The sequence below is a fragment of the Falco naumanni genome, chromosome 5 (assembly GCF_017639655.2).
Source record: "Falco naumanni isolate bFalNau1 chromosome 5, bFalNau1.pat, whole genome shotgun sequence".
Classification (NCBI taxonomy): domain Eukaryota; kingdom Metazoa; phylum Chordata; class Aves; order Falconiformes; family Falconidae; genus Falco; species Falco naumanni.
Window position 1 is genome coordinate 45,934,675 of NC_054058.1, and position 26,962 is coordinate 45,961,636.

Here is a 26,962-nt window from a genome sequence, read left to right on the forward strand (position 1 = left end):
CGCCGGGCGAAGCCCCTGGCCGCGGGGAACGGCCCGCGCGGCGGGTACGGCGCACACGCTCATCCGCCGCGTCGCCCCCTCCGGGCCACCGTAGTGCCGGGAGGCGCGGACGGAGGCGCGCGGGGGCTGTTGGGACGGGCTGGGAAGTTGGATGCGGCGCGGAAAGTCGGCACGCGAGGGAGGGCGCGCGGGAGGGCGGCGCTCATTGGCCGGGAGTGCGTGCGGACCCCGTAGAGAACTGGTGGCAGGAGGGCCCGAGCCAATCGGGGCGGCCGGCGCCTGGTGGCGGGTCCGACCCCTGAGGAGGCGCAGGGCCGGGCCGGGCGGCGGAGGGGCTCGGGCTCGGCGCGGTGCCCGCCCTTCCAGGTGGGACAGCGGCGGCGGGGGAGGCGGGCGTCCCGTCCCATTCCGCCCCGTCCCATTCCGCCCCGTCCTGTCCTATCCCGCCCCGTCCTGCTACGCCGCGCCGCGGGGAGAGCGCGGAAGGTGGGAACGGCCCGCAGCGGGGCCCCGCCTTGGTGGGAGCGAGAGCGGGGCCGGGGCTGGGGCCAGGTCTGGGCGGGGACGACGCCGGTGCCGTGGGGCGCGGGTGTGTGGAGCGGCTCGTGCCGCGGCCTCCGGTGCTGGAGGAGCGGAGTGGGGCGGGGGGAGAAGCCCCGTGCGAGGCGGGGGGAGCGGCTCCCCGGGCCGATGCCTTGGGCAGTGAGGACCTTGAGTTCCCTGAGTGACTTTGTCAGCGCTGCGCGTCAATCTTAAGCGTTCTCGGCAGCGAGCATTAGTGGCCTGAAGCTATGTAGAACCGTCCCGGAAACTTTTGGCTAAAGGGTGATTATGCTTTCAGGTGAAAGAAAAGGTTTTCCTTTAAGAGGCCTTGTTTTTCGCCTGTTTAAAGTTGCCCAGAGTAAAAAAGCTGAGAATAAACTTTACAAACCTGGATTCGGTTAACCTGGCTTTAACTCTTAAAAGAATGTCTGTCAAAACAAGTAGTAATACGATGGTGGTGGTAGCGGTCTCTTTTGTTTTTAATGTTATGTAAGCTGCGTTGAAATGTGACTCATTGACCCTTGTTTTCTACTGTTAAAAGCCCTATTTTCAAGGATTCTCGGGTATTCCCTTGTAGGGTGGTGAGATGAATAGTGAAGTGAGTCCTTCAGGCCCAAACTCCCAGCCTTCTCAGAATCGGTTTGATTCTGGCTTGTGCATCTCCATCTGCTGGTGGGAAGTGAGTCCGTGAAATACGGCTTCCTGTTAGGCAGCCGTAAACGGAGGAGATCCGAGCATCGTTTTAGTTTCTTGATACCATGGAGCGGATAGCTTTTCCTTTGTGAAAAGGAAAGTATACGTTTTCTGCAAGAGTTCAAGTAACAAAAGTGTGGCATGTCTGCTGCTTCCAGTAATTTGTTCAGCTGAACAGTACTAATGGTGTAATTCAAATAATTTAATCTATACCACTGTTTTCTTGATAACCAGGAAATTTATTTTTGACTTGTGAAGTTGCCTGTTGTGTATTTTTACTTCTTGTATACATTCATTTTCATTTTTTATTTATTTATTTTTGCAAAAACAGGTGCAGCCATGCAAGAAAGCATACGTTTTGCTTCAGCAGGAGATGATGTTAAAATATGGGATTCCATATCTCTAACTGTGGTGGAGCAGTTCAACCCACATACACCCCCACATCCAGTCAGCTCGCTGTGTTGGGCCAGCAATAGTATCCTTTACAGTTTCAGCCACAGTTTTGTGGGTGTTCTGCAGAATTTCAGTGAATTTTTGAAAATGAAAGTGTCTGTAACTCACAAGCCTAATGCAGTTTTGAAGTCTTGTATAAAAATATTTATATATATCTGTGGTTCTCTGATGAAGTGATGTACAAAATAAACTCATGCTAGCAAATGCTTCTGGAGAATTTTCTCCCCTTTTAGGAGGCTAGCAGTTTTTTAGCGATTATGATATGCTTCAATTGTCTACCACCTGTAAAACTTACTCATTTGTTTCTTTAATAGTTGATTAAAATATTCACTTCCAAGGCAGTGCTTAGTTTACCTCCAAGGTTGAATAAAGCAATTGCTAGTGTAGTAGCATAGTAAAATTCTATACATAGTCTAGAGAGGAAAACTGAAAGACACTGTTTTCCTGGAACATCTCATTGATTCTGGTAGCCTTTGATAGTGTACGCTTACCCCTTACTCTGTAGGCAATCGTTTTCTTTGCACTGTTTGTACCATTTACAGAGGAAGCACAAGTGTGTTGGATGTGTGGGAAAACATCCATAGAACGGTGGTGATTCATGTATGAAAACGGGTCTGGCTCATTTAGACCTTTCCACCTGTCTTGGAAGCCTGTTATAAGCTAATGATATGAAGTGCCAGGTGTGAGGTGAATGTATGAGAAATTTCATGAAAAGAGTGCACTGTCAGGTGAACAGCTTGTATGGCTGTCATGGGAAAAGGCAGCAGAAGGAAAGGATGCTGGCATATAACAGTGAAGTCCTGCACGTTCTGAATGTCTGTCCTCTAAGGCTGCAAATAAGTGGATGTATGAGAAAAGAGCATAATAAGCAGAGCACAAATTAACTATGGAGCTTGCAGAGAAATTGAAACGTAGATATAATGTTCTTATATCTGTATACTTATATAGATATACACTTATGTGTTATTTAGTCAACTTTTAACTATAGACTGTCTGGTTATGCTCTCTTCCACGTAGTTTCCTCTTCATCCCCTATACTGAAACAATGAAGTATCTTACTGTATATGCTTGTGAATGTTTGTTAATTTGTTAGGGATAAAGCATTAGTTTTGGTTCTGTGTAATTCTATAAGCAAAAATGGTGCCTTTAATGAAAGAAATAGGAAGCAGTAATCAGTCTACAAGTTCTTTGGTGTTAAATCCAGCCAATTAACCTCTATTCTTAAATCAACAAATATAAAATCACAGTGGGCATTGGCAATACAGGACACAGATCTAAATGGTTGATGGGGGTGCAGAGGCAGTTTCCCTGCTCTGTAGTTCCATATTGAAAGCTTTTCTTACTGCTTTGAGGTACCTGATGTCATAAAAGGTTCTTTTGGGGTTTTTGGTTTTCTTCCCTCAGTACAGAAGGAGACAAATTAGCAAATGTTCTTTGTACTCTAGAAACTGTATGGTGAGGTAGATTTAACATTTGCCGTGAACAAGAGTATTCTTTAAATCCCTAGCCTGCTAAAAGCAACAGACATTCCTTTGAACTCTAGTGATAAATAGGGCTCTTACTTACTTGAGGATCGTGGGGAAACAAAACTGTAGACCGGATAAGCTACCTTAGCAGTTAAAGAGCTCTTAGATAATATCTGCCAGGTATTTCTGCTCTCTGAAAAAATTGCTGTGCCTTGTATTGGGAAGGAAGGGTTGTAGTTAATGTGAGAGCTTCTTAATGAAAGCTTGGAAAATAACCTTATGTGTCTATTTCTAGGTCCCTTCAAGGTACAGTACTTTGGACTGTTTAGGCAATCTATCTTCTGTTCAGTTAGGAAAACTTTACAGTTGCTTTTATTAATCACCAGTATAGTGGAACTATGGTCCGTAACTTGTGACTAAGATAGATACCTGGCCACTGCTTCTGCTGCTGGTGATAAAATAGTTGTTTGGAGTTGTAAAAGCAAGCCTGTTCCACTCTTTGAAATAGCTGAAGGAGTAAGTATGAGTATGCTGTTCCCTGTTTGTTTGTTTGTTTTGCCTGCTCTACCTTGTGTACTGTTTGTATCACATCTGTTCTGCGTATTGGGATCAACTTAATTTTAGTTATAATGCATATAGAAAAACGTTTCCTTGTGTATAGTTAAATGCATATAGAGTCAGGGGGAATAGTGCTTTTAAAATAAGTTCTACCAGTAAGAAAATGCAAATGTGGTTATGCTAGCATCTGATGCTGATAGCTTTCTGCTGTAGGAATTTGCCTTTTGAGTTGCAGTGTAATAGCCCAAGGCAGTCGGTGGTTCAAGTTTGATCTAATGCGTAGGCGACAGAACGGGGCTGAAGTTGGAACTTTTTCCCTGCTTGAATTGTCAGTGCCATGCATGTCTGTGAATTGTACATTGAAAAACTTAAGAGTCTACGTAAGGGTTGTTCTTGGAGTGTATGTGTGCTACCTTCTGGAAATACATGAAATAGGAGAACTTCTGTTGTGGTTGGGGTTTTTCTTCCTGTTAAATGGAAGTGTGGCATGATGAACTCTTCAGAAAGATGGACTTAATTTTAGAAGAGTCTCTTGACATGGTTACTTGAATTACTTGTTAGTGTGTCCTTGGATAGCTTTTGTAATGCTAATTTGGACTGGAAATTTTCTGAAAAGGTGTTCAAACCGGGCTTTTAGGTTGCTGAAGAAAACGCTTTCAGAGGTGGAGTGTTTGTCCTGCAGATTTCACTAAATCTGATCTACAACTAGTGCAATCATTTCCAATTTTACTATGTCAAAAATTAGATGGGCTTGGGTTTTTTTTTTTTTTTCTTCATTCAAATCTCAGGAACTTAAAAGTGAATTTTCAGTGTGATAGAACTGAATAATAATTTGTCTTCAATGTAGGTCTATCATTAAGATTGACTTTTTTTCAAAAGCTGATACTTCAGTGATTATTTCAAAAAGAGTCACTTTACAGTATTATGAGGTTTGCTGCTATAATATTCTTTGTAATGTTTAGGGAATGTGAAACACGTGACTTAGACAACTTTTTTGATTTTCTTTTAAGGAGGTTTTTTTCTAAAGTTAGCATTTTCTTTTTAAAACTCAATACCTGAATATAAGTCCGTGATTGCACTTTAGGGAGCTATAATTTAAAGGGAAAATGCATACTGAATGAAAAAGTGCTAAAAAAAATTGACATGGGAATGGAAAAGTGTGAGCAGTTGAGAGCTTATTAATTAAAGTGTTTAGATCTTGAAGCATTACTAACATACCCAAACTGGACTGGATTTTAAGTTCCTTTGGATGGGAAATGACTGTAGTGTACCAATAATTCTGCTCTTCATTGGGATTGTGTGTTAATGAAGATGAAAACACACATCAATATACTTTAAGTAGATTTGAATAAATCCCTTAATTATCTTTAACATACTTTTTTCCCCTTCTTCATCAGGCAAACCAGACATGTGTGAGCTTGAATTCTAGTTCTTCATATATTGTGAGTGGAGGCCTTGATAACACTGTTAATATCTGGGATCTGAAATCCAGAAGGCTTTACCGTAGCCTTAAGGTAAGTTTGCCTGAGGAAGAACTAGCTTTCGTGACTTCCAGGTTTTGCTGCCAACTGTAAAAAAAACAAAATAAAAAAACAAAATAAGCACCCAAACCCCAAAACTTTCTTGGAGTTTCTATTTGTAGGATCAAGTTCACATATAGGAGTAAACATATGTGTCTTACTCAAGTTTCTGTTTTTTTCTGCTGTAAATAGCAAATTTAATATAACAAGTATACTTAACTTAAAGTCTTCAGAGTATGATTTTATAAAATGTATGTTTACATTTTCAGAATAGGCTTATTTTGTGAATTGGAATTGATAATTCTCTGATGGGGATTTTTTCCAAGGGTAGCATTTCAGATAATTGCTGTTTTTGATACATCAGACAAGAAAACACTTTTTTTTATTTGTAGAATACTGTAGTAGAACTAATGTTATGCAAAACTGGGACGTGGTCATTGTCTTTTAACAGATCTGGTATGAATTCTCTAACACCTTTTTCTGATGCAGAAGACTTAGGATGGTTTAGTATGTTTCTATGACACCTTCAGTAGATGATTCTTCCTCATTTAGGACCACTGTTAAAGAGGCTATAATACTTTAGCTTTGATTTAGGTGGTTTTCCTTCTTTTTCTTGGACTTCTAAAGTTACAGTTTGAAACAAAACTACAGAACAGCTAATACAATGCTTTAAATATCTGCCTTTTGGGCTAGAAGTACTTGATTATCCTTACGTATTCAGTAAACACAATATCATTATTGCAAATGACTATACTGGAAAGGTATTTGGTAAATATATGTTTTAATATTAGAAGTAACAGAAAGGGAAGTTGGCTGTAGTATATCAGATCAACAGAAAGTATATTCAAATATTGCTGGTTTCTGGAAGACTTTACTTTTAAAATAACATTACTGATACCTTTGGTAGATCTTTCTATGGTTGTCTTATTAAAATATTATATATAATCACAGCATCATCTTTACTAATTTATTGAAATAGTTTTCTGGAAACTGTTGGAGTGGTTAAAATATTATGGCTGATTTTCAGTATATTCTGCTCCTGTATTTTTGAATATTCCATAATAACTCTTAAATTATATTTTTAAATGTTACAGATGGTCCGAGAAAAAACATCAAGCTGAAGTTTTTCTGCAAAACCACAGATCAGGAAGAAACACAGTTATCCTGAATGTCTTTAACCCTCTCCTTATAACCTTCCTCCCCCACAGGATCATAAAGATGAGGTCACATGTGTTACATATAATTGGAATGATTGCTACATTGCTTCTGGATCTTTGAGTGGTGAAATTATCCTACACAGCGTTACCACCAATTTATCAAGTACTCCCTTTGGTTATGGCAGCCGTCAGGTATGCTATCTTTACTAAGTTTTTTTCAGGTATGAAGCTTTAGTTCACAGTGTTTAGAAATCGAAAGTACGTGTCAAGAGCTTTTTGTTAATCTGTTTCCTTTAAATTTTTAAGGATACACTTATGGAAAGGAAAAAAACCCAGACCGCTGTGTATTCTAGTCTTAAATAATAGGTAGCATTGAAATACAAATTTCTTAAGTACCTTTTACATACACATTACAGCAAATCTTAGTTTGTAGACTCTGGTTCCTCAAGAACAAAATCCTGTGCCACCTAGAACAGAACAAAAAACAGTTGGCCTTACAAACCAAAGCAGGATTTCAATGCATGACTCAGTGTATATTGTTGCAAAGAACAAAGACCGTGCAGCTTGGGTTCTGACTTACCCAAAGTAATCAGATTCACAACTGAACAGAGACATCTGTACAGTAGGGGTGAATATAAACCTGCATTTGGAAATAATAAATTTATTTAATCTGGAGATTAAAATTGCACAGCTCTCAAAGAGAAAAGCAATGAGATTTTATATTACCTACTTAGGTGTTTAGGTAAGATTTTGGATAACTAATGTGAAGGAAAACTGTGCAAAAGACAAACACAAAGCATGTGTACTACTTGAGGGCCTTGGTAGGGTTTTCCACTGCAATTCCTTTTTGCAGACTCAAAAGATAGTGGAGAATTAGTGGGTATCATTAGGGGAATTCCTTTGATATAAGGGCATCTGCAGCAGTAAATGAGCTGTGTTGTCCCACTGGAAGTTCCAGTATGCGTTTTTAGTGTGAATGTTGTCTTGGGCACAGACAAGTGTTAGTGTTCTAGGCATTCTTTTATTTTTTAGAATAATTTTTACAGAGGTAGTAGCTGCTCAGGGGATACAGAACTGTTGCTTTGGTCCTAAATCTGACCTTTAATGTCACAGGGAATAGTGAAGTTGTGACTGGCTCATTCTGTGTTACTGCAACAGCTTTTTCAGTCCTAGACTGCAGATAGTGTATGAAGTTTAAATTTTTCTCCTGTCTAGCGTGAGCAATATAACTTGATGAAGAATCTCTTACAACTTTATAGCATCACGGGAATTGTGGTGTAGTTTCTGTTGAAAAATCTCTGCTAAATTCAAACTATCTCTGCCCTTAGGTGCTGCAGCATCTTTGATCTATCACCAGTCTCGTACTTATATTGCAGCAAAATTGTACTTCATACTTGGTTTGATCTTAAAAATCTATCTATATAGTCAGTTCGTTTTTCTGATTTGATTGTTACGATCTTATGAAAAATGTGGATGTGAGGCAGGAGCTACAGGGAAATCCATGGCTGGATTACACAGCTTAGGTGACTGTCCAGGGTGGGGACAATGCTGCTAGTTAATTGTGAAATGAAGAAATCCTTATGAGGATGATTTGCATCAACCTGTTTGATATATTCAACTCTTTCTACAAAAAAGTGATTAGAAATAATTGATGCAGTGAATAGCTGTTTTGGCAGATGAAATCAAGAGGCCTACTGCAAAGCTGAATGACCTTTAAGATGGGCAAAGAGATTTAGAGTGTTAAATCAAAAGTAATTGCAAAGCACAGAGCTACTGTTCGCTTTCTGAAGGGTCTGTAGCATTTTCTAAAGGGGGCAGTTATTTGATTGTGGTCTTCATTTAAAATGGACTTGAGCCATAATTGTGTAATGGGATGGCTACTTAGATGTCCCAGTTTATCAGCCTATCTTACATCCTGAAAATTATCTTTGCTTTTATGTACGAAAATAACTTTTTTGTTTTAATTGGTACTTGTAGGGAATTGCAGGTTTAATTGTGCAGTGAAGCAAATATCTGAAGACTTTTGTAATTCTGTTAAATTTAAAAAGCCCCTTTACTTGATTTATAGTTGAGGGGCCCAGTTTTCTAAGAGTAAGCTTGAATAGATAGACTGTGTATTGTCCTGTTTGATCCTGGCACTAGCTGTCTGGTTTAGTAAGGGTCACCACTCCCTAGTAATTTTTTTTTACAATTGGGGAATGTGAGGTCAAACTAACCTTATAAGTTTAGCTTGTCTGTGTTTGATTCAGCATGGTGGAATGTAGTTTCCTGGCCAGTTAATTTCTGATTTTGTGTAGACTCTGCAAGTAGTAGAATAGCCCAAGGTTGCAGTGCTTTCTGTGACCTTAAACAATTTTCTTTCATATGAGTATTGGCCTATATTCTATTAATTTATTTTGATTTAGAAACACCTTTGTGCTTTATTAGAGTTGAGTTCTTGCACAGAGTTGTTTGCAGATCCCATAATTTGTCTTTGCTGTTGGTATTCATTTAGACTACCAGATTCTTATCCGCTTGTTGTTGTGAGGATGAATTAAGGTTTGTTTTGAAACATAATGTTTGTTCAAGTCTTCACTGCCTGGTGCTATTCTCCTAGCAACAGGATTTAGTTTAGTTGTTTGAACAGCTGGCTGATTTGTAAAGGAGTGTGGTAAGTTCTGGTCACTTTGTGTAGTGAAACAGCTTTAAAAGCTGAAGACTGTCAACTGTCTTTACATCTGCTTTCTCACTTAAAAGGCTCACTGAGGTATAAAGGACATTAAGAAACTATACTATCTTTAAATAAGGTAATCAATGATGCTAGACTACATTTGGTTTAGTTTTGGGCTTTTCATGTTTTCCAACAGTGAACAATCCTAAGTGTAACTAGTCCTTCTCAGCAATGAACCAACCATTTTCTGAAGTGCGCTGTTCCTTGTCTGGCTGCCTTACTGTGAAGCTTCCTACTTTTATTTTCTACAGAAAATCTACTCCAATCACAGCTAATACAAAAAGATGCATATAGCTTTTTGTGCTATGCTTACCAGTAAAGCGTTTCAGAGACAACTTAATTGTCTTTTTGTGGATGCAGTACGTTGTGCTAAATGTTTTTCTGGTAGTTCTGTGTGCACAGAATTTCCAGAAATCATCAGGAGTTGTACTTGCTAAGATGTAGTGAAACTTGCTTCATACTTGTGTGTTTTTGTGGTTTTTTTTGTCTTGACAGGTTAGTTCCGAAACATGTCTTTTTTCCAAATAACTGCGTCATTTCTAATAATCTTGAAATTATTTTAGTATTAATAACTAAAACCATTAGAAGTGGGAAGGGAGCATCTGTTTTCTGTTCATACATTTGATTTTCAGCCAGTGAACAGCTATGCTGACTTAAAATAAAGCAAGTATCTTAAATATCCCCCTAAATCCAATCCAGGTAAGACACTTAAAAGATACTTAGGCTTGCTATACTTAGGCTTGCTAGTTGACACACATCCCTGCCCCCCCCCCCCCCCCCCCCCCCCCCCGAAACGTGTCCCACACATTTGCCATTTGATTCTGTGGCTGAAATTGTAATCTGTAAATGTTCTTTGGCTTCTTTTCAGAAAAGTACCAGCATTTAATTTCTCACACATCCTCAGCTAATTTTTTTCTTGTAACTAGTAAATCTTGCAGTTAAACCATATAAACCATATGAGTTGTGGGCCCTTTTTAGCCTTACAATTCCTGTTGCTGGCATTACAGAGGCCAAGGAACTCTACTGGGGTGGTTTTCAGCTAGGCCGACTTTGAGGCCCTGGTGTCCAAAATCCAAGTAACAAAACTTTTGATTCTAAACTGTAACTTAGGAAAAAGGGGACAGAGTAAGTGAAGTTCAGCTTCCTCAGGAAAATTTTTTGACTACAAGTGTGCTAAAGTTCTGTGTGACTTCATCACGTCACCCCAAAATAAACATTTTTTTGTTTTAAAGACTGATCTAAAAAACTGTTACTACATATTAATTTCTTGTCACTAAGATAAACATGTATTGAAACTAAAAATAGGTGATAGAATCTGATCTAGAATAGTATGTGTGACAGCTCAAAAATCTGTACAGAATTAGGATTGGCAGAGGTAAAGAGGGATGAAAAGTAGGAAAGAAATCTGGTAAAGAGAAAAGAAAGGAACTGGAAACAGAAAGACTAAAAAAAAGAAGTAACTATGCTTTTATGTGAAGTATTAAACAAAAATGTTAAATTCAGGGACATAAAGGAACATTTTCTCTGTGCATGCAAAGGAAAGATTTCATGAAAATTCTTTATTTTAGCATCCTCTTTGGCAATAAATGTAATCAAAGAGAGAAGGCTGGGAAAGTAACTTGAGAATTACAACAAAAGAAATACTGCAAAGGAGATAAAACTGAAAGACACTTATGCCTAGCATTAGATTATCCTGGACCTGCCCCCTGTGGTGAGTGGGGAGGGGTCCCTTTTACTTTTTTCGTAATGTCAGTACTGAACAGTTATGTGTACAACATAAGACTAAATAGCTCAAATGTCTAATCAAGTGTAATAGCTCCTCTGTTCCTGTACAAGGAGTCCCATTGCCTTGCTGCACTGGGTCACACAAAAAAAAAAACTTTTCTGTGTAAACTTGTCTAGCTTTCATAGTTTATGTGTTTTAACGTCACTCCAGTGAACACTGGATAGCATGTTGGCTTTTTGTTATTGTTGTAAAATGCATGTAGACTTGAGTCAGTATTTTAAAGATGAAGACAGAATGCCACTTCATTAAGCCTATTCTCATTCTAAAACAGTTTCTAATTTGTTCTTTGATTATGGATGTCATGCAGAGATGAGGAAAATTGAGCTCAGACTTCTGTAAGTAATGTAGTTTGACCATCTGCATCTTAATACCTAATGCTTTCCCATATGAGGCTTGGTTGTCTGCTGTTTCTATACTGTGCTAAGCTTAAAGCTGTATTCTTTCACACAGGTGCTTTTTAGAGAAAGCTTTTTTTTAAAAAAAACTTCAAGTTAAGTGACTCATTTCTGGGAGGAGAAATGCTTTAGTTTTGTCTTGTCAAGCAGCCTTTCAGAAATGAGGGTTCTTTGTGCCTCCAGCTGTCTGGGCAGGAGTTTGAAACTCGGGCATGTAGCATACTGCCAGGGATGCCAATATGATACATTTGACTGTCTCATAAAAGCGTGCACAAATTTAAGCACCTCTGTTCCTTGAGTCTGATCGAGCAGTTGCATTGTTGCAAGTGAAGTTTATTGCTAACCGAATTCAGTGAAAGTGAGGAGTGAATAGGAGCTTCCTCACAGCTCTTTCATTGGCAACCTGGAATTGAACTGTTAGGCTGCTCAGAGGAAACACGACAACTCCAATGAGTAGCGGGGAATAGCGGTAATAGGGGGAAGGTATCTGTATAAAAGAAAATGGAGAACTTGCCTTGGGCCTTTGAGATTAGAAGGAAAAATGAGAAAAGGAAATGTAGGACTTAGTAGGATAGCAAAGGAGGTTTAGGGAGAGCTAGGAGAGAGTAGTCTTGGTGGGCAGGATGACAGAGGAGAGGGACAATGGAAGATGAACAGATGCCAGGGCAGTAAGGAAGGTATTTGGAGATGAAGAACTGAGAGAACTGTAAGGGACAACATGTTTCCCATATAGATCATGTACATAATTGAAGCTGTTACTTCTGAGTCTCTCAGTATTTCATTTTTTAATGTAAATAAATGAAAAATGTTGATAAAAATTCTCCATGATCAGTAGAGAACCATAGTGATAATCAACAGTCATCTTGTGTCCTATCTGAATATGCATTTGAGGGTGCCAATTCTTCATGGGGCAGTTAGGCTTTCAGCAAGACATGCAATACAAGTGCTAGCAATTATGTTGGAGGCATATGAAACCAACACATAACGCCCCTTAAAATGAAGTTAAAGAGTGAAATAGGATAAAATCCAGGACAGTCATTGCAGTGTGGTCTATACTAGAATAATATAATAGCTTTTGAGAGCATTTTGAGAAAAATAAAATGTAATGACTCTCACCTGACTGGAGTAAAGCACTTGATTCAGTGTCTGGTGAAAAAATATTAGAGAGGATGGAGGTTAGAAAAGAACTGAGGATAGATAAGAAATTGGCTATAAAAAAGAAGACAGTAGATAATATTGAAAGAAAATATTTGGGTTATCAGTAGCTAATCTTGTTTAATATTTTCAGTAATGGTTAGGATATGAGAAGTAGAGCTATGATGAGACACAGTTGGAAGGTCTTGTCCTTAAGAGAGAAGATTGTGTCAGTACCCATAAATGATTGAAGTAATAGACACAGGAACAACTATGACAGTATAGAAATCAAAGTACCACACCTAGGTCACAGTGGAGGCTTTTCTTCCTAGAAAATTCTTAAGGTAAAAGAAGGACTCGGGCTTCTTGGTCATAAAATGGCAATGAGCAACCACAACAGACTGGATCACAAACCCCGCCCCCCCCCCGTAATCTAGGTTATATCAGGATGAGTATTTACGGTACAAAACAGAGGAAGTGTTAACTGCCTTTGCAAAGGCAGTAGCAAAATGTTTGAGGACCATACAAGATTTTGCTTGTCCATATTCAAGAAAGGTTCAAACTGGGAGAGTTGCAAAAAGACTGTGATGGTACTGAAAACCCAGTCTCGGGAGACTGAATCTTGCTTATTGTTTATAGCAAAATAAAGCCCGAAAGGTGAGGTGGCCGTTTATTAAAACGGAAAAGCAGCACTGGGGAGTTAGGAGACAATTTATATGTAAGGGCATTATTGTCACAGTGGTGACAAAATGGGTCATAAATAAAACTTACCTGGAAATTGAGTGCTGCAAGTTAGTACTAGAGCAGTGTCTGAAACATTCTCTGAAGCAATATGGTGGCAACAAAGTACTTAAACGCTTCTGAAAGGTAAGGGAAATTCCATGTTACATGGTTCTGTGATAGCAAGGCTGCCCGTGGTAAACCAAGCATATTATCCTTTTCTGTGGTCCTAGCTCATGGCGTGAAGTTGGTTCTTCTGCAGGACCTACATAATTGCGTAACTGTGGTGTCTGTGTGTCTTCTCAAATTGGCTTACATCCAAGTATGTAAAATCAGCGGAGGGGAATTAAGTTTAACATTCCTGGCTAGAGACCAATTGGTGAAATAATGTAGCTTTTCACTCCTTTAATTTAGATGTGGTGTGGGTTTTTTTTGTAGTGTGTATGATAGCATGATACTTGCTGAAAAGTCGAGAAACTTTTCCAGAAGTTGTTTTTCTCTTGTGTTGGGTCTGATCTTGTTTTGATCATTTTGCTCATCAGCTCATATGGTACCCCATACTGATATAAAAAAAAAAAAAAATGTAGTCGGCCCCCCTAACAACAAAAACTGCATTATAATGCAAAATGAACTTTTTTTAAACTTACTATTTTTCAGAGTGGCTAGCCTTTGTAAACTACTTTAATGCAACATCTGTATTCCTTCCTAATATGTTTGTGTGTTTAGAAAATAATTAAATATGGTGTTTAATAGTGGTATTACAATTCTTTTTTTTTTATGTCTGTTTTACAGCCTATTCGACACTTGAAATATTCAGCCTTTAAGAAATCCTTGCTGGGCAGTGTTTCTGACAGTGGAAATGTAACTTTGTGGGATGTACATAGCCAGAACCCATATCATAATTTTGAAAGCCCTCATAAAGCACCAGCTTCAGAAATCTGCTTTTCTCCAGTCAATAAGCTGCTGGTTGCAACTGTAGGTTTAGATAAAAGAATTATTCTCTATGACACTTCAAGTAAAAAGTGAGTATATTAAAGACCTTTTGATTTTTGAAGGATCCTCACTTGGTTTTTATAAACTGAAAAAGCATGCCTGACTATGACATTAAATACTTAATTCAGACCACGTTCAGAGTGGTTGAAGTGGTTGGCACATTGCTACTGGAGAACCTGTCCTGTAGTCCACTTCACGCTTCTATTTAAAAATTAAACAAACAAAATCCCCCAAACAATTAAAAAAAACCCAAGGCATGTGGGAGCTAATTGAGGTGCTGCTGTGGGTGACCACTCCCAAGTGCTTGTGTATGGGCTTTTCTTCTTGATACAGAGCAGTTCGCTTCTGTCAGGGGCAGTACAGCCTGTGAGGACCTTCAGCCACCTGAGCTTAGCTTGGCTCCTTTTCTACTTAGAGATTCAAGACCTACCTGTACCACAGAGCTGCTGAGACAGTGAGTTATATATGGGAGAGGACTGGTGAAAAAGCAGGAAGTATGGGGCCTAGGTGATGGGACTGTGTAGTAAGAGAGTAGAATGGCAAGTGGTTTCATGATGAGACTTTGGTTCTTAGTGCAGGTTGTGCAGACCGAATAAAGGTTCGAGTCTGACTCTAGTTTGGAGGGCTGTAGTAGAAGGATGCAAACCAGGACCTGAAGTTCTTCCTGGAGTTGTGGGAAGGTTAGAGTTAATAGGCTTGGGAAGCTAGAGGATGTATGTACTATGATTGCTGCTGGAAGTGATGATACCAGTAAATAATGTTGATGTCAGAACTGCTGTTACGAAGGCAATTTGATCCTGTCCTGCTGAAGTCTTCCAGCGCATATGCAGTCTTTAATTTATTAAGAGTGACCACTTCGTATAAGCCTAATCCACTGTTCCATAAGATGTTTTGCTGAATTTCCTTGACAGTGGAGAAGTGGAACTACTGACCTGTGGCTGAATTAAGAAGGCTTTTTTTTTTTTTGGTACTCTGTTTTGAAAAGTCTAGCTTTTGACCTCTAAAAGCTTCTTTGTCCTGTCCTTTCCCTATTTGAAGGTTACTGACAACAATAGTAGCTGATTTTCCTCTGACAACAATGGACTTCATGCCTGATGGTACTACTTTGGCGATAGGATGTTCCCGGGGAAAAATCTACCAGTATGACTTAAGACTACTAACATCACCGATGAAAACAGTTGTTGCTCACAAAGGCTGTGTAAAATGCATACGTCTTCAGTTCAGTAGCACTTTTTCCAAGGTAAAAAAACCTTTCCTTTTTATTGCTCAATACGCAAAGTAATGAAAGCAAAGCATAAGATTAAGTTGTCAAAAAAATTTCTCATTCCATTTCTAAGCATTAGAGATGTCAACAGAAGTGGTTTATACCAACATAGAAATTAGATACTGCACAGTCTTAAGTGTAATTTCAGGGGGGTTTGATGTGGAATTCCCCCTGCACCTAGCCTCAGTGTAGAAATGAGTGAAACTTTAGTCTTAATTTCCAGGTGCGAATATGCCGCTGATGCAGATAATTTCGTGGCACTTAAAATTGATTTGTAGGCAGTAGCAGAAAGGTCTGTAATTGCCCTTCCACTTACAAGGAGGATGCGCTGCTGCCTGTCTTGAGGTATTTTGCATGGTCTTCATATATGGTCTTTTGCAGGGATGTATAAATAGTAGAGAAGTTGATTAGATAACGGAGTAGTCTTAAGAGGTTCTTCCAAGACTTAATTAGGCTCTACTGTATCCAGAAACCCCACGCATCCATTCCGTGGAGAAAAAACTTTTGAAGTGGATTCTTTACTGCTCTGAGACTTTCCTGGTCTTCTAGCACACTTGCTGCTAGTGGTTGACTATTCCTTTACAATTTGGAGTGTCTAGTAATGTAATCTCTTACTTTCCCTATAGTTAAGCCTAGGATCAAAACTCACTTATGCCAGTCCACTCCATTGTTACCTTAAGTTGTGTTGCTATTCTTTTGCAGGCCTACACAGTAATTCTGTAATAATGCGGATGTTTCCCATGTTCTTTGGAGTTACATTAAGATACTTTTTTTTTTTTATATATTTGTAAAGGTATATCTCCTAGGCAACCTTTCCAACTGGATTTTTTTATTTTATTAGTATTTTGAAGTAAAATATAAGCCAATATTCTTTCTTTCTTTTAGCTGAAGGAATAATAACTTCTCTTAATTTGTGCTGGTTTTTTTCTTCAGTCTAACCTTACGGGTTCTTCAAATAAACCTGTATCCAAAAGAGTAGAAGTCAAAACTGGTAGCCATCTTGGAGGAATTCAAAATACTGACATCAAAAATGTTGCCTCTCAAGCATCAGCCACAGTTTCGTCTCATCTGACATTGCCAAATGAGAGTAAGGGAGGAGACATTCCTCAGGAGAAAACAGGTAGTGGTGTCTTCCTACTCTTACTGTAGCTGGCATAATGTAGAACAGGGGTCCTCAAACTACAGCCCACGGGCTGGATACAGCCCCCCAGGATCCTCAATCCGGCCCCCAGTATTTACAGAACCCCCCTGTCCCCTCCCCTCCTCCCCCCGCCCCGCCGGGGGTTGGGGGGGGGAACCAAGCAGCCGCAGGTGACTGCCTGCCACTGCATCCGCGCGCCGGCCCCCTGGTTAAAAAGTTTGAGGACCCCTGATGTAGAAGATGGATGGAATATTTCATAGTTTGACAGTGTTTACAGTGTAAAAAATTTCACTGAGGGAAGGGCATTCATTTGGAAAAACCATGTGCACGTGCATGCACATCTGCACCCTCCATTTCCCTCCCTTATTATGAGACCGTGGTAGGTGAATTGGCTCCTACTACAAGCTTAAGACGTGAAGTTTAAAATTCTGGACTTGAAGTAAAAGCATGTAAAAACTACAGTGATGTTGTGGGGCCATCTCTTGCATTCTGACTTCCTGTAGATTATCCTTATGTCCATAATGTATTTACTGATGCAATGTCTGTATGGAATGCAGAGCTAATAGTTTGTAATTCTATTAATAACCAGGAGTAACAGGCCTCCTCTGAAAAAAAACCAACCAAACAAAACACAGGAAAAAACCCACAAACCTAGTCCAAAAATCCAAGTGAGAACTGAACTGTATTTTTATATGAGGCACGATTCCAATATCACATGGTAGGAAAGATGTTAAATATAGTTGCAAGTATGGTTAGTTGTATAACTGTACTTGCTATTTATGCTTCTGAAATTAACGAGTTCTTCATAAGAATTCTGAGCATAATTCTAAAACTCTGCCACTGTGTGAAATGTACTCTTAAAATTTTATTTAATTCAAGAGTTCTGAAAATATGGTCAAATCAGTAGCACTTAGTTTGATTCTTGAAAAAAAAATATATCCTCAAGCCATTTTAATGCAACAGCACTCTTCCCCTCCCTTTTTAAATAAGGAGAAATACATTTAGCAACAGTAATTAGGCAATAAGGCACTGTAGTCCATAGAGACGTGTATTAATGACCTCCCTTGGGTATGCAGTAAAGTATGAGGTGAAGTAGAATGCTTACTATGTACGCAAGAAGTGTTGCTAATTAAAGTTACCGAATGGTGTGGAAAATTTTATTTCAGTAAAATATATGATTTGTTCTCTTCAAATAAAGATGTAATGGCTGTTACCCCTTAAACAGGACTATGCATAATAAATAATTGTCTTAAGAAAATAAAGGCTTACAAAGTAAACCAAATATTTTTTATTAAACTGAGTGTTCACTTTAGAAGTAAGACCTCTGTAGATTTCAGAAGATGGTGTCTAAACTGGAATGGATGAGAGAGCTCAACCTGTATTTGTTCTGTGGAAACTCTTCTAGACACTGATTATGGGGTTTAACTTTTGAGAAATAAGGTGCATTCAGTAAAGTGATCTGATAGCATATTTAAAACAAAAAAAAAACCCCATCTGTTCATACAGTTTAGAAACTGAATGGAGCTTTTTGTCAGAGGCATTTTAAAGTACAAAAATATAAATTATGTCAGAATGTGATGAGAAGTTTGGATGTACTTTGAGCTGGCTTCCCATAAACTTCTATTTGACAGCCATCCTCTGGTTTAGGTACTTACTACATTTAGATTACCGGGAATAGGTATTGCCCTGGTTTATGTATTGCGCTTTTTCCATGTAGCTTCTCTGTAGGTTCTGGCACAGGTTAATACTGCACCTCTAGTTTCATTTGGTATGCCAATTATTTACTCACCTAGCAAGTGCAGTCCTGTTTGTGTCACAGCTGACACACCTGAAGGAGTGGAAAATGTGATACATTAATCCATTTAAAAGTGAAAACCTGACTCGAGTTCCAGTTTATGTAAATACGTGGACATGATTGATTGAAGTCATCCACACAGGCATATTTTGGATCCCTTGAACAAGTAATCCCACACAGAGTAGTAGCTGCAGGTTTTATGAACAATGGCTTATTTTTTTTTTTTATTAAAGTAGGTAGAAAGTACAGCTTTTTTATGTACAGGTGATTTACCTATTGCATGGCACTAATGCTCTTTGCCTAGATCTTAACCTATACAAAATCTAGGCACTTCTTGAGTTAGCAGTTCAGCGAGGGCAGAATAGCAGCTTGTTTATAGTCCTGATCTGTTTTTCAAACATATTAAACTGTAAAAATTATTTAGGTGGTTATCTTAGCAGTTTGATTAATTTATTCCCCATCTAAAAACTGTAGCTTGAATAATTACTGTTCAGGTTTTTTGTTTTTTGTTTTTTTTTTTTTTTTTACTTAAGATTTGCTTCCATTCTTCAGACAACTGTCCCTGCTACTATGCATACAAAAGTTAACTTTTTATTTCTGATTGGGTCAGGGCTGGGGCTTGAGGGTGTAGTAGGGAAAGGTCTAGGAACAGCTTTCTTTTGTCTGTAACTGTAACCCCATTCTGATTTTCTAATATTAGAAATAAGCAGAAAATATCATAACATCAGGTAAGCTATAAAAATAGGTGTTTCCTAGTATCCCTTAGAATGTTTAATGGCCCCAGTGAAGCAGATTTCTCTTCTTGCAGGATAAATTTAAAATTTGATCATCTGAATGTGGTTACCTTCTTAGTGGAAGGTGCATTCACTAGTTTTCATTTCACCTGATACCCCATAAATTTGCTGCATCCGTTATGTAGATTGATCTGAAAATGAGTGCGTTCTCTAGTTTGACAACTGTTCTTTTCAAAAAGAGGAAAGGAATCCAACTACATCTTATTTTTGTTTCTAAGCATCTTAGCTTTTAGTTCTATTCACCTTGGTTGACAGCCCAAATGAGGAAGTTAAAGTTGACCCTCTAACTGGAATCTGTAGAAGGTTCTAAAGTTCTTGCTGGACTTAGCAGGCATCATGCTTGCCATGAAGATTGTATGACATGTTATTTCTGGAAAATGTCAATTAATAACTGAATGTTATTGTCCTTTTAAGGCTTCCCCCATAGTTGCAGCTTGGATGTGATTCCATCTAAAGAAACAGATCATGGGAAAAGTGCGGTTTTGAATAAATTTGGTGATTTGAGTCGAAGTAGTATAGGAGATGTGTTTTCTCCAGTCAGAGATGGTAAGTTGCTAATACTGAATTTTTTAAAGCATCATTCATCTGCATGTAGTGTGATATTGATATAGTGACATTTGTGTGTTACTGACTGGTGTACCTGCTTGGTATTTTAATTTGTCTTTGATCATGAACTTGACACAATGATACAAATATTGGTGTAGGTTTCATTTAATAAACACTTAATTTGTCTGTGTTCTGGTATTTTGTAGATGATATTGCAAATAAAGCGAATGAAGATCATGAAGGAAAAGGAGATGGTAAACATACTTTCAGTGTGTTTTTCTTTGTCAGTGGTAGGCCTTTGGAGGCCTACACTGGTTCTTCCGTGCTCGTTTTGTTGTACCACTGAAAATAAACAAACCTTGAAAGCAGACACTGAAACAGATGAACTTTTGTGGAAATTGTCTGACATGTTGTGGTGCTAAGATACAACGTGGTAACAGCAAATCAAAGAGTGTGGTCCTGAAGCGATTTTGATTTTCCATTATGCAATTTACAGTGCTATGTAGAGGCTTTTCATGCTGTCACTGTCCTTATGAAAATAATAAAACATAAGTTGGATTTAAGGATTTAGGTTTTGTGGGGTACAATTTTGGGGGATTTTTTTTATGTGGGTGTGCAGGTGTCTTAATTGTGGGGTTTGTGGTTGGTAGTGTTTGACTTGTGTGTCTCACCCTTCCCTTTCCATTTTAGGTCTGGATTATCAGTCCTACATTTTGGGTTTGGATTTTCTCCCACAGCTCACTACTGCTCTTCCAGTAAAAAGAAACCCAGTGGGCGGCAGTGCACAAGGGATAGGGTCTAGCCCATTACATGCACTTGTGGGATCTCCAGTTAAAGAAGAGGAAGAACATCCAGAGACTGACACTAAGAAAACAAATCTTGGAAAACAAGAAACTAAAGAAGGCTTAAAGCAGGTATACTATACTAATTCTTGTTACGAGTGGTCTTTTTAGAATCTTGACAGAATACTACTACTTGAAGGCAAAACCCTTAGTAGTGTCCCATCTAATCTTATTTTGCAGCTCTGGTCGCGTTATTGACACAGATCTGTAAAATGCGCAGTTTAAGTGCATTGGCCTTCAGCAATGGAAGATAAATGTATGCTTCTCTTAAATAAGCTTAGGTTACAAAAGTTCACAGGAAAAAAAACTGGGCTAGCCTGAGGAGTAATTTGATTTTTCTAGAAGATCAAGAATGATCGTTAGCTGGTTGCACCAGTATGATTGTTTGTTAGGTCAATTCCACCCTCTTCTTTCCCTGTTCTCCATCTCCCTCTTCTTCCTTACTGAGATATGTTTGATATACTTTTGTGGAGACCCTAGCTGCTTTTGTATTGCTTTTGAGAAGTCTGAGTTTGCTAGGAATGGTGTTTATAACTTTGCCACAAAATGTTTGATGTGAAAATGAGAGGCCTCTACTTTTTGCGCTCCTTTCTGTGTGTGTGCACTTGAGGCAATTTTGAATAATTTAGCGATCAATTTTTAAGATGTCTTGCTAGAAAATTAAAAGTATGTATTTGTGTAGATTCCTAAACCCAAAAATGTTTGAAAGTGCATTCCTGAAAACTTAGTCTTAAAATGCAACTAGATAATAAGTAGTGTTCATATTTTTTTAGACATTATTATGATTTTTATTGTCAGCTTTCAAAATCAAACTCATCAAGTGTAGAATCTGTAACTTCAAGTCATCCACCACCGTCCACTGCTATAAAGGCTCCTGACACAAATGAAAGACTAGTGAAGAATATTCAGGCCCATCCTGCATATGATCTACCAGTGAATGGTACTACCTCAACAAGTAAGTTGATCACTTTGGCCCAGTATTAGGTATGGTTGATTGTGAACCGATGTGAAACCTGATAAAATGGCCTTAGCCTTGAAACAGGATGTACAATCCTGAATCTTCTGTAAATCCAGTTAGTCTTCTAGAACATCGCTGGTTGCCTCTGAAAAGACTCATTCTAAATCTATTTTTTTAAATAATATTTGAGATAAAATATTGACAAACCTGAAGACAAATAAAAATCAATGTCATGTAGTACAAGAGGCTGTGTGGTTTCTTTAGTATCTTTAATTATATTTTCAATTGTAAAGGTCCAAAGATAGTATCACCTGTCACTGCTGGAGTTGCAAGTTCATTGTCAGAAAGAATAGTAGAAACCCTTGGGAGTAGCAGACCAAATGCACCGCTGACATCAATCCAAATAAACTTCATTCAGAATATGATACAAGAAACAATGGATGACTTCAGGTACTGGTATTCATGCAGAACATTTTTGTTTTCAATGACCTGTTTTCTTGGTAAGATGTTTTAGCTTCTACTTCAACAAATTTCTGCTTGCATTAGAACATGACACCATTAATAGCCCTAATTTTGCAAATCTAGGCATGAAATTTTGTTTTTTATAGATTTGATGACTAATTATAGATTGAGGTCTCTGAGAGCTGTTAATACATGGCCTTGCTAACATGTTTTCAGAATAAGTGTTTGAATACTTCTTGGGTGGTAAATTTATCTGGATAACGAGGTCCTTACTGCTTTCATGAAGCCTTGTGCCCATTTCTTTCCTTCCCCATTCATCCCCTCTCCCAGCAGGAGAAATGTCTTTTAAATTTGACAATGTGGAGAGTTTGATCTAGACAGCTGACTTTTACTGACTTTGATTTGTTGTTAGCTTGGCTGTGTCAGGTAAAACACTGTGTATTTCTACTGGTGAAGCTTTACATTACAATAGTGTCGCTGCTGTAAGTGATGGTTGGTGTCAGGTTACTTTTTGTTTGTGGACACCCAACTAACATTTCACTTGTCATAAAAGAAGTAAGTCAAATTACCGTGGATTTAGAGTGGAGTTTGGAGGAGGTAGAGTAGTTGAGAGACTTATATCTAGGAGATCACTTCCCAACTCATGTTTAAGATGAAGTAGACTGAGTGAGATGGTGGAGGGGAAAAGGATTGCCAGGCAGGGAAAGTATTGCTGTCTCAATGACAAAAAGCAATGCGAAACTAGGATAGTAGGTCTATGTACTATGGCTGTTCTGTATCTGCCAACATAAAAATAGACTGAATGTTATCAAATGTCTTTAAATAAGAATATAGTATAGTAAAACTCCCCTGGGACTTTTAGGCAATAATCACACATCTGATTTAAACTGTAACTTTCACGTGACTTAAAATGCAGTCTATGGATTGCAGATGTTTTTTCTTTAAAGTCTGTGTTCAGGCATCCCCATGTTGGAAGGTATGCTTGTCAGTCTTGTGCTTCCAGTATCTGAGATCTGGAGCCTCAGAGATTGTGTTTCTTTTCTGACCTATGCTTCCTGGAGTGCCTGGAAGGCTCTGCTGGCCCTTTTCCGAGTTGTAAATCATGGATACGTTCAAACTGAATGTAAAAGATTGTACTGAGGTCAGTAAAAGGGAAGGGAGCCATTGCAAGCTTCTCATTGACATAAATACCTTTCACCTTCTGGAATCTGAGGAAGGAATTTTTATTGCTCTTGTCCGAAATCCATTCCTCTTCAAGTAATGGGGAAAACCCAAGTACCTTAGAAAAGGACCAGGAGGAATATGTAACTCATTTGGTTCCAAAAAGCTGCTTGTTTCTTGAAATTCCTGTCTTTGGGCGATAACTAATATTTTTGCATTTCTAAGCTGCCAGCTGGCATCTATGCTTCATACACCTGAAGACTGTTTGCCTCCAATAGGAGTTCTGAAGCACAATAACCTGTTGAAATAAAAAGTGAAGAATATATTCCCTTTGGGTTTGCTATATGTTTTAGGGAAGGAGAATGAAATAAGATCTGTGTCTACTTAAGTGCCTTACTTTCTTAGGCCAGTGGTACCCATAGCGCAGTATTTGGTCTCAGATGATTGCGCTGTGATGTGCTGTTCAGGAAGAACGTATGAGCTTGCCTGCTTTTTTGTGAGTCGTTCTCCTTGTTCCTTCTCAGCATCTGGGACTGTTGTGTTAGCGCAGGGGTCCTCAAACTTTTTTAACCAGGGGGCCGGCACGCGGATGCAGTGGCAGGCAGTCACCTGCGGCTGCTTGGTTCCCCCCCAACCCCCGGCAGGGGGGGGGTCGGGGGGGTCTGTAAATACCGGGGGCCGGATTGAGGACCCTGGGGGGCCATACCCGGCCCGTGGGCCATAGTTTGAAGACCCCTGTGTTAGCGTATCGTTCCAAGGGTATTTCCAAGCTTGGTTCATGTAGTGTGGAATAGTTGCCCGTGAATTGACAAACTCCTGCCAATTCATGGACAACACTGCCATTACCTCTTATGTAGAGTAACCTGGACCATTCTGTGAGCTTGGGGGTAATGTGTCATGTATCACTGTTCATGTTTTGGGCCCTCTCACAAAAGAATGCTGAAAATGATGTACTGAAAAGCTGTATCTTCAGTTACTGATAAATATCTTTCTCTGTGGTAATCAAAATGGTAAAACGAGAGAAGTTCACAGCTTGCAAGTGAAAACACAGTCTTTGTATCACCATGTATATATTAAAACAGATTTGTACCTAAACAGAAAAGATCCTAAGTCTCGTTTTTTAAGTGTAGAAAAAGAAAGTCAATGTTATAACAAAGGATTCCAGAAAAATAAGCCATAGATGAATATGTTTAATGGCTTAAGGGTTTTTAGACTTTTAGTTTCACCACATTACTAAGGTGAGGAATTGTGGAGTTCTGGGTGCTGAGGACTGGAGGGAATTAGTGTTTCCTAAGTAATACTAAGCATTGTCCTTTTGCAAATCTTCCCCCAGAGAAGCATGCCATCGGGATATTGTGAATTTGCAAGTGGAGATGATCAAGCAATTCCATATGCAGTTGGTAGGTACAAAGAGCATGATGGGAAATATGTTCAGTTTTCATTTTCAGTAATACCAAGGCATGCCAACTTGTTTTCTCAAAACTGAAAATCAGTTTTGCTTGTTAAGAGAAAGAAAGGGAAGACTGGATGTGAAAGAGGGGGAAACTATGAATTGGAATCTGTGAAACTGTTTTATGTTTGATAAATAAAGGGAACACATGCATTGGGTAGGTATCATGAATTCCATATTTCAGGAGTTATAAAAAGACAAAAGGGAAACAAATTCAGCTGTCCTTTGGGAAGGACCAAGGGTTGGGGTAAGGAGGAGGTAGATGGAATTCAAATAGAAAGCTTTACTTAGAGGTATTGCATGCATACTGAATTGTGTTCTGTGTTCTTTAACTTCACCTTTTTATGAATCTTTGTTCTTTTGATCTGCGTTAAAAGACGTTTTATGGGTACTGAACATTTGAATGGAACCTGCATTAGTAGATTCTTATCCTGGAGAAGTGCAAAATATTCTTTGATAGAATATTCACTAATGTATTAATGATCAAAATACTGTATGTCAGCATAAAAAAAATAATCTTTTCTTATCAAAAGTTTTTTAAAACAGTATTATCCGTGGTTACTTAAAAAAAATAAAAAGTGATATGAAAATGCATAGGATAAAACTGGAATAATTAACTTCATAGCTACTGATTGGGACTTATTTCTTTTCTCTAGAATGAAATGCATGCTTTACTTGAAAGATACTCTGTAAATGAAAGCTTAGTAGCTGAAATTGAGAGACTACGAGAGGAAAACAAAAGGCTGAGGACTCACTTCTGAAAGATTTATGCTGCTACTCTGAAAGATTTAGCATGAACTCACTACAGGTGGTATGTTGCTTATGACAGATCATCCATCATCACTGAATTATTGTATGAAGATCTGCTATTATTTTGAACATGAATCTTTTCTTTTAAATAAAGGGTGTAAGATACGATATGTAATTATAAAATTTGTAACAGATAAACATTGTATAAAAAAGTTTGTGTGCTTATGCTAACCACCTTGAACTACTTCCTCCTAACAGGAAAAACTAAGAGGATAAGTACATTATCCGCACTTTTAGCAACATGTGAAGTGCCTTTTTATAAACAAAACCAAACCAGGTTGGATGCCTTTTCTGTACGAAATTTTTGATATACCTACTTTTCTATCTGCTTCTCTAGTTTACTGCTGTCAGAAACAATTACTGTAGCTTGCCTTTCAGATACTTTTTCTTAGAGAAAAAGGGGAGAGAGAGCTTATCTTCTGCATGACATGGAACCCTGTTTATAAGGACCTGGAAAGTACAGTATTTGGTTAACTTTATTCTGTTGGCAACTTTTCTATCCTAAGTAAAACTAGAGCTTGAAAATACTCCCAAATTCAGTGCCGTGATCTTTCTTACTGTATTTGTAAGTCTGACATTTGTGCTTGTTTGCTGTAAACTTTGTTGTTGCAAATGCTACTGCAACTGCACAGTGAATCTGTTACAACTTCAGCTACGAAACTAGAACTCTTTTTATTTACATGTATTTGAATATTGTCATAGCTCGTCCACTTTGAATGCCGCTTTAGGCTTCAAAATGTAAGTATACTCAGCCATTAATAACATTGCATTGTGTAGATGCAGTCTACATTAAAGAAACATCATTAAAAAAGATTAAAGAAAACATTAAAGAAAAATCATTACTTCAGTAGCATCATAGTATCATAGTTGTGGGTAAACATGTCTGAAATGAAGCTCAGTATGACGTTCTGAATCTGCAGAAGTTCATGGGAGGTTTGGCTTGGCCTTTATTTGTGCCAAGAGATTAAAATTGAAGGTTTTAGTTAATTTAAATTTAAAAAATAATATAAATTAAAAATTTCTCTGAAAGACTTCAGGTGCTTCTTGCTATTTAAATTGTTCTGGGAGTTTCTTAATTTTCCCACTAATATTTGGTTGTTTCTTTTCACACAATCAAAACTCAAACAAGGAAGGTTTGAGAACATGGTGAGAGTTTAGTTACAACTTTGAGTGTTTAAATACACGATGGCACTCTTCTACTAAATGAGAAAGCCATAATATATAGTGTAACTTATTTTTATATGTTGTAAAACTAAAAAATCTCAACTATCTATACCTTTTCCTTATCTTTTAACTTTTTTCTTTTCACATCAGTTAATGACAAGTACAATCTTGTAGTAAATGAGGGTGTTCAAGTAGTCTTTAATATGAGGGACAGGGCTTTTAAGTGTCTGCAGTTGTACTGCTTTTATAAACTCTTAAAAATATTTCTATATCATATTTAACTTCATAGTGAAAGGAAGCAAAGCAAGTTAAGTTTTTTTTTTTTTAGTAACTTAACACACAGTATAGAGAACTTTTCATAAGTTCATAGGATGCGTAAGCTTGACACATTGACTACACAGTTTGGGAAGACAATAGTTGTTGGAAGTAGCAAAAATACCTTACTGT

At 38.3% G+C, this 26,962-nt stretch overlaps 1 protein-coding gene and 1 long non-coding RNA gene across 4 annotated transcripts; one reads left to right on the forward strand and one right to left on the reverse strand.

Annotated features, from left to right (window-relative positions):
• The first annotated feature begins 256 nt into the window (after positions 1–256).
• On the forward strand, positions 257–26,652 carry NEDD1 (NEDD1 gamma-tubulin ring complex targeting factor). Of its 3 annotated transcripts, none has more exons than XM_040595548.1 (15): positions 257–366; positions 1,568–1,711; positions 3,577–3,671; positions 5,111–5,227; positions 6,442–6,582; positions 13,928–14,157; positions 15,167–15,368; positions 16,326–16,512; positions 19,537–19,668; positions 19,875–19,922; positions 20,359–20,582; positions 21,309–21,465; positions 21,762–21,918; positions 24,425–24,491; positions 25,198–26,652. In XM_040595548.1, exons 2-15 carry the CDS (start codon positions 1,576–1,578, stop codon positions 25,300–25,302), a joined length of 1,998 nt encoding a protein of 665 aa, XP_040451482.1. In that variant the 5' UTR covers positions 257–366; positions 1,568–1,575; the 3' UTR covers positions 25,303–26,652. The 3 variants fall into 3 exon arrangements, with proteins under 3 accessions (XP_040451482.1, XP_040451483.1, XP_040451484.1); XM_040595549.1 differs by lacking the exon at positions 257–366 and adding an exon at positions 371–486; XM_040595550.1 differs by lacking the exon at positions 257–366 and adding an exon at positions 447–518.
• Positions 17,286–26,274, reverse strand: LOC121088892. The gene is made up of 3 exons (XR_005828045.1): positions 26,176–26,274; positions 20,012–20,026; positions 17,286–17,297 (listed from the first exon to the last, which is right to left on the reverse strand). It is a non-coding gene; the product is annotated as an uncharacterized LOC121088892 (long non-coding RNA).
• Positions 26,653–26,962: the final 310 nt, after the last annotated feature.

Excerpts from the sequence above, each read along its gene's own strand:
- NEDD1 (XM_040595548.1), top strand. The coding sequence starts at position 1,576 with ATGCAAGAAAGCATACGTTTTGCTTCAGCAGGAGATGATGTTAAAATA. Across the intron at positions 1,712-3,576 it reads GCTGTGTTGGGCCAGCAATA|ATAGATACCTGGCCACTGCT; the intron begins GTATCCTTTACA and ends CTTGTGACTAAG. Across the intron at positions 15,369-16,325 it reads TCAGTAGCACTTTTTCCAAG|TCTAACCTTACGGGTTCTTC; the intron begins GTAAAAAAACCT and ends TTTTTTCTTCAG.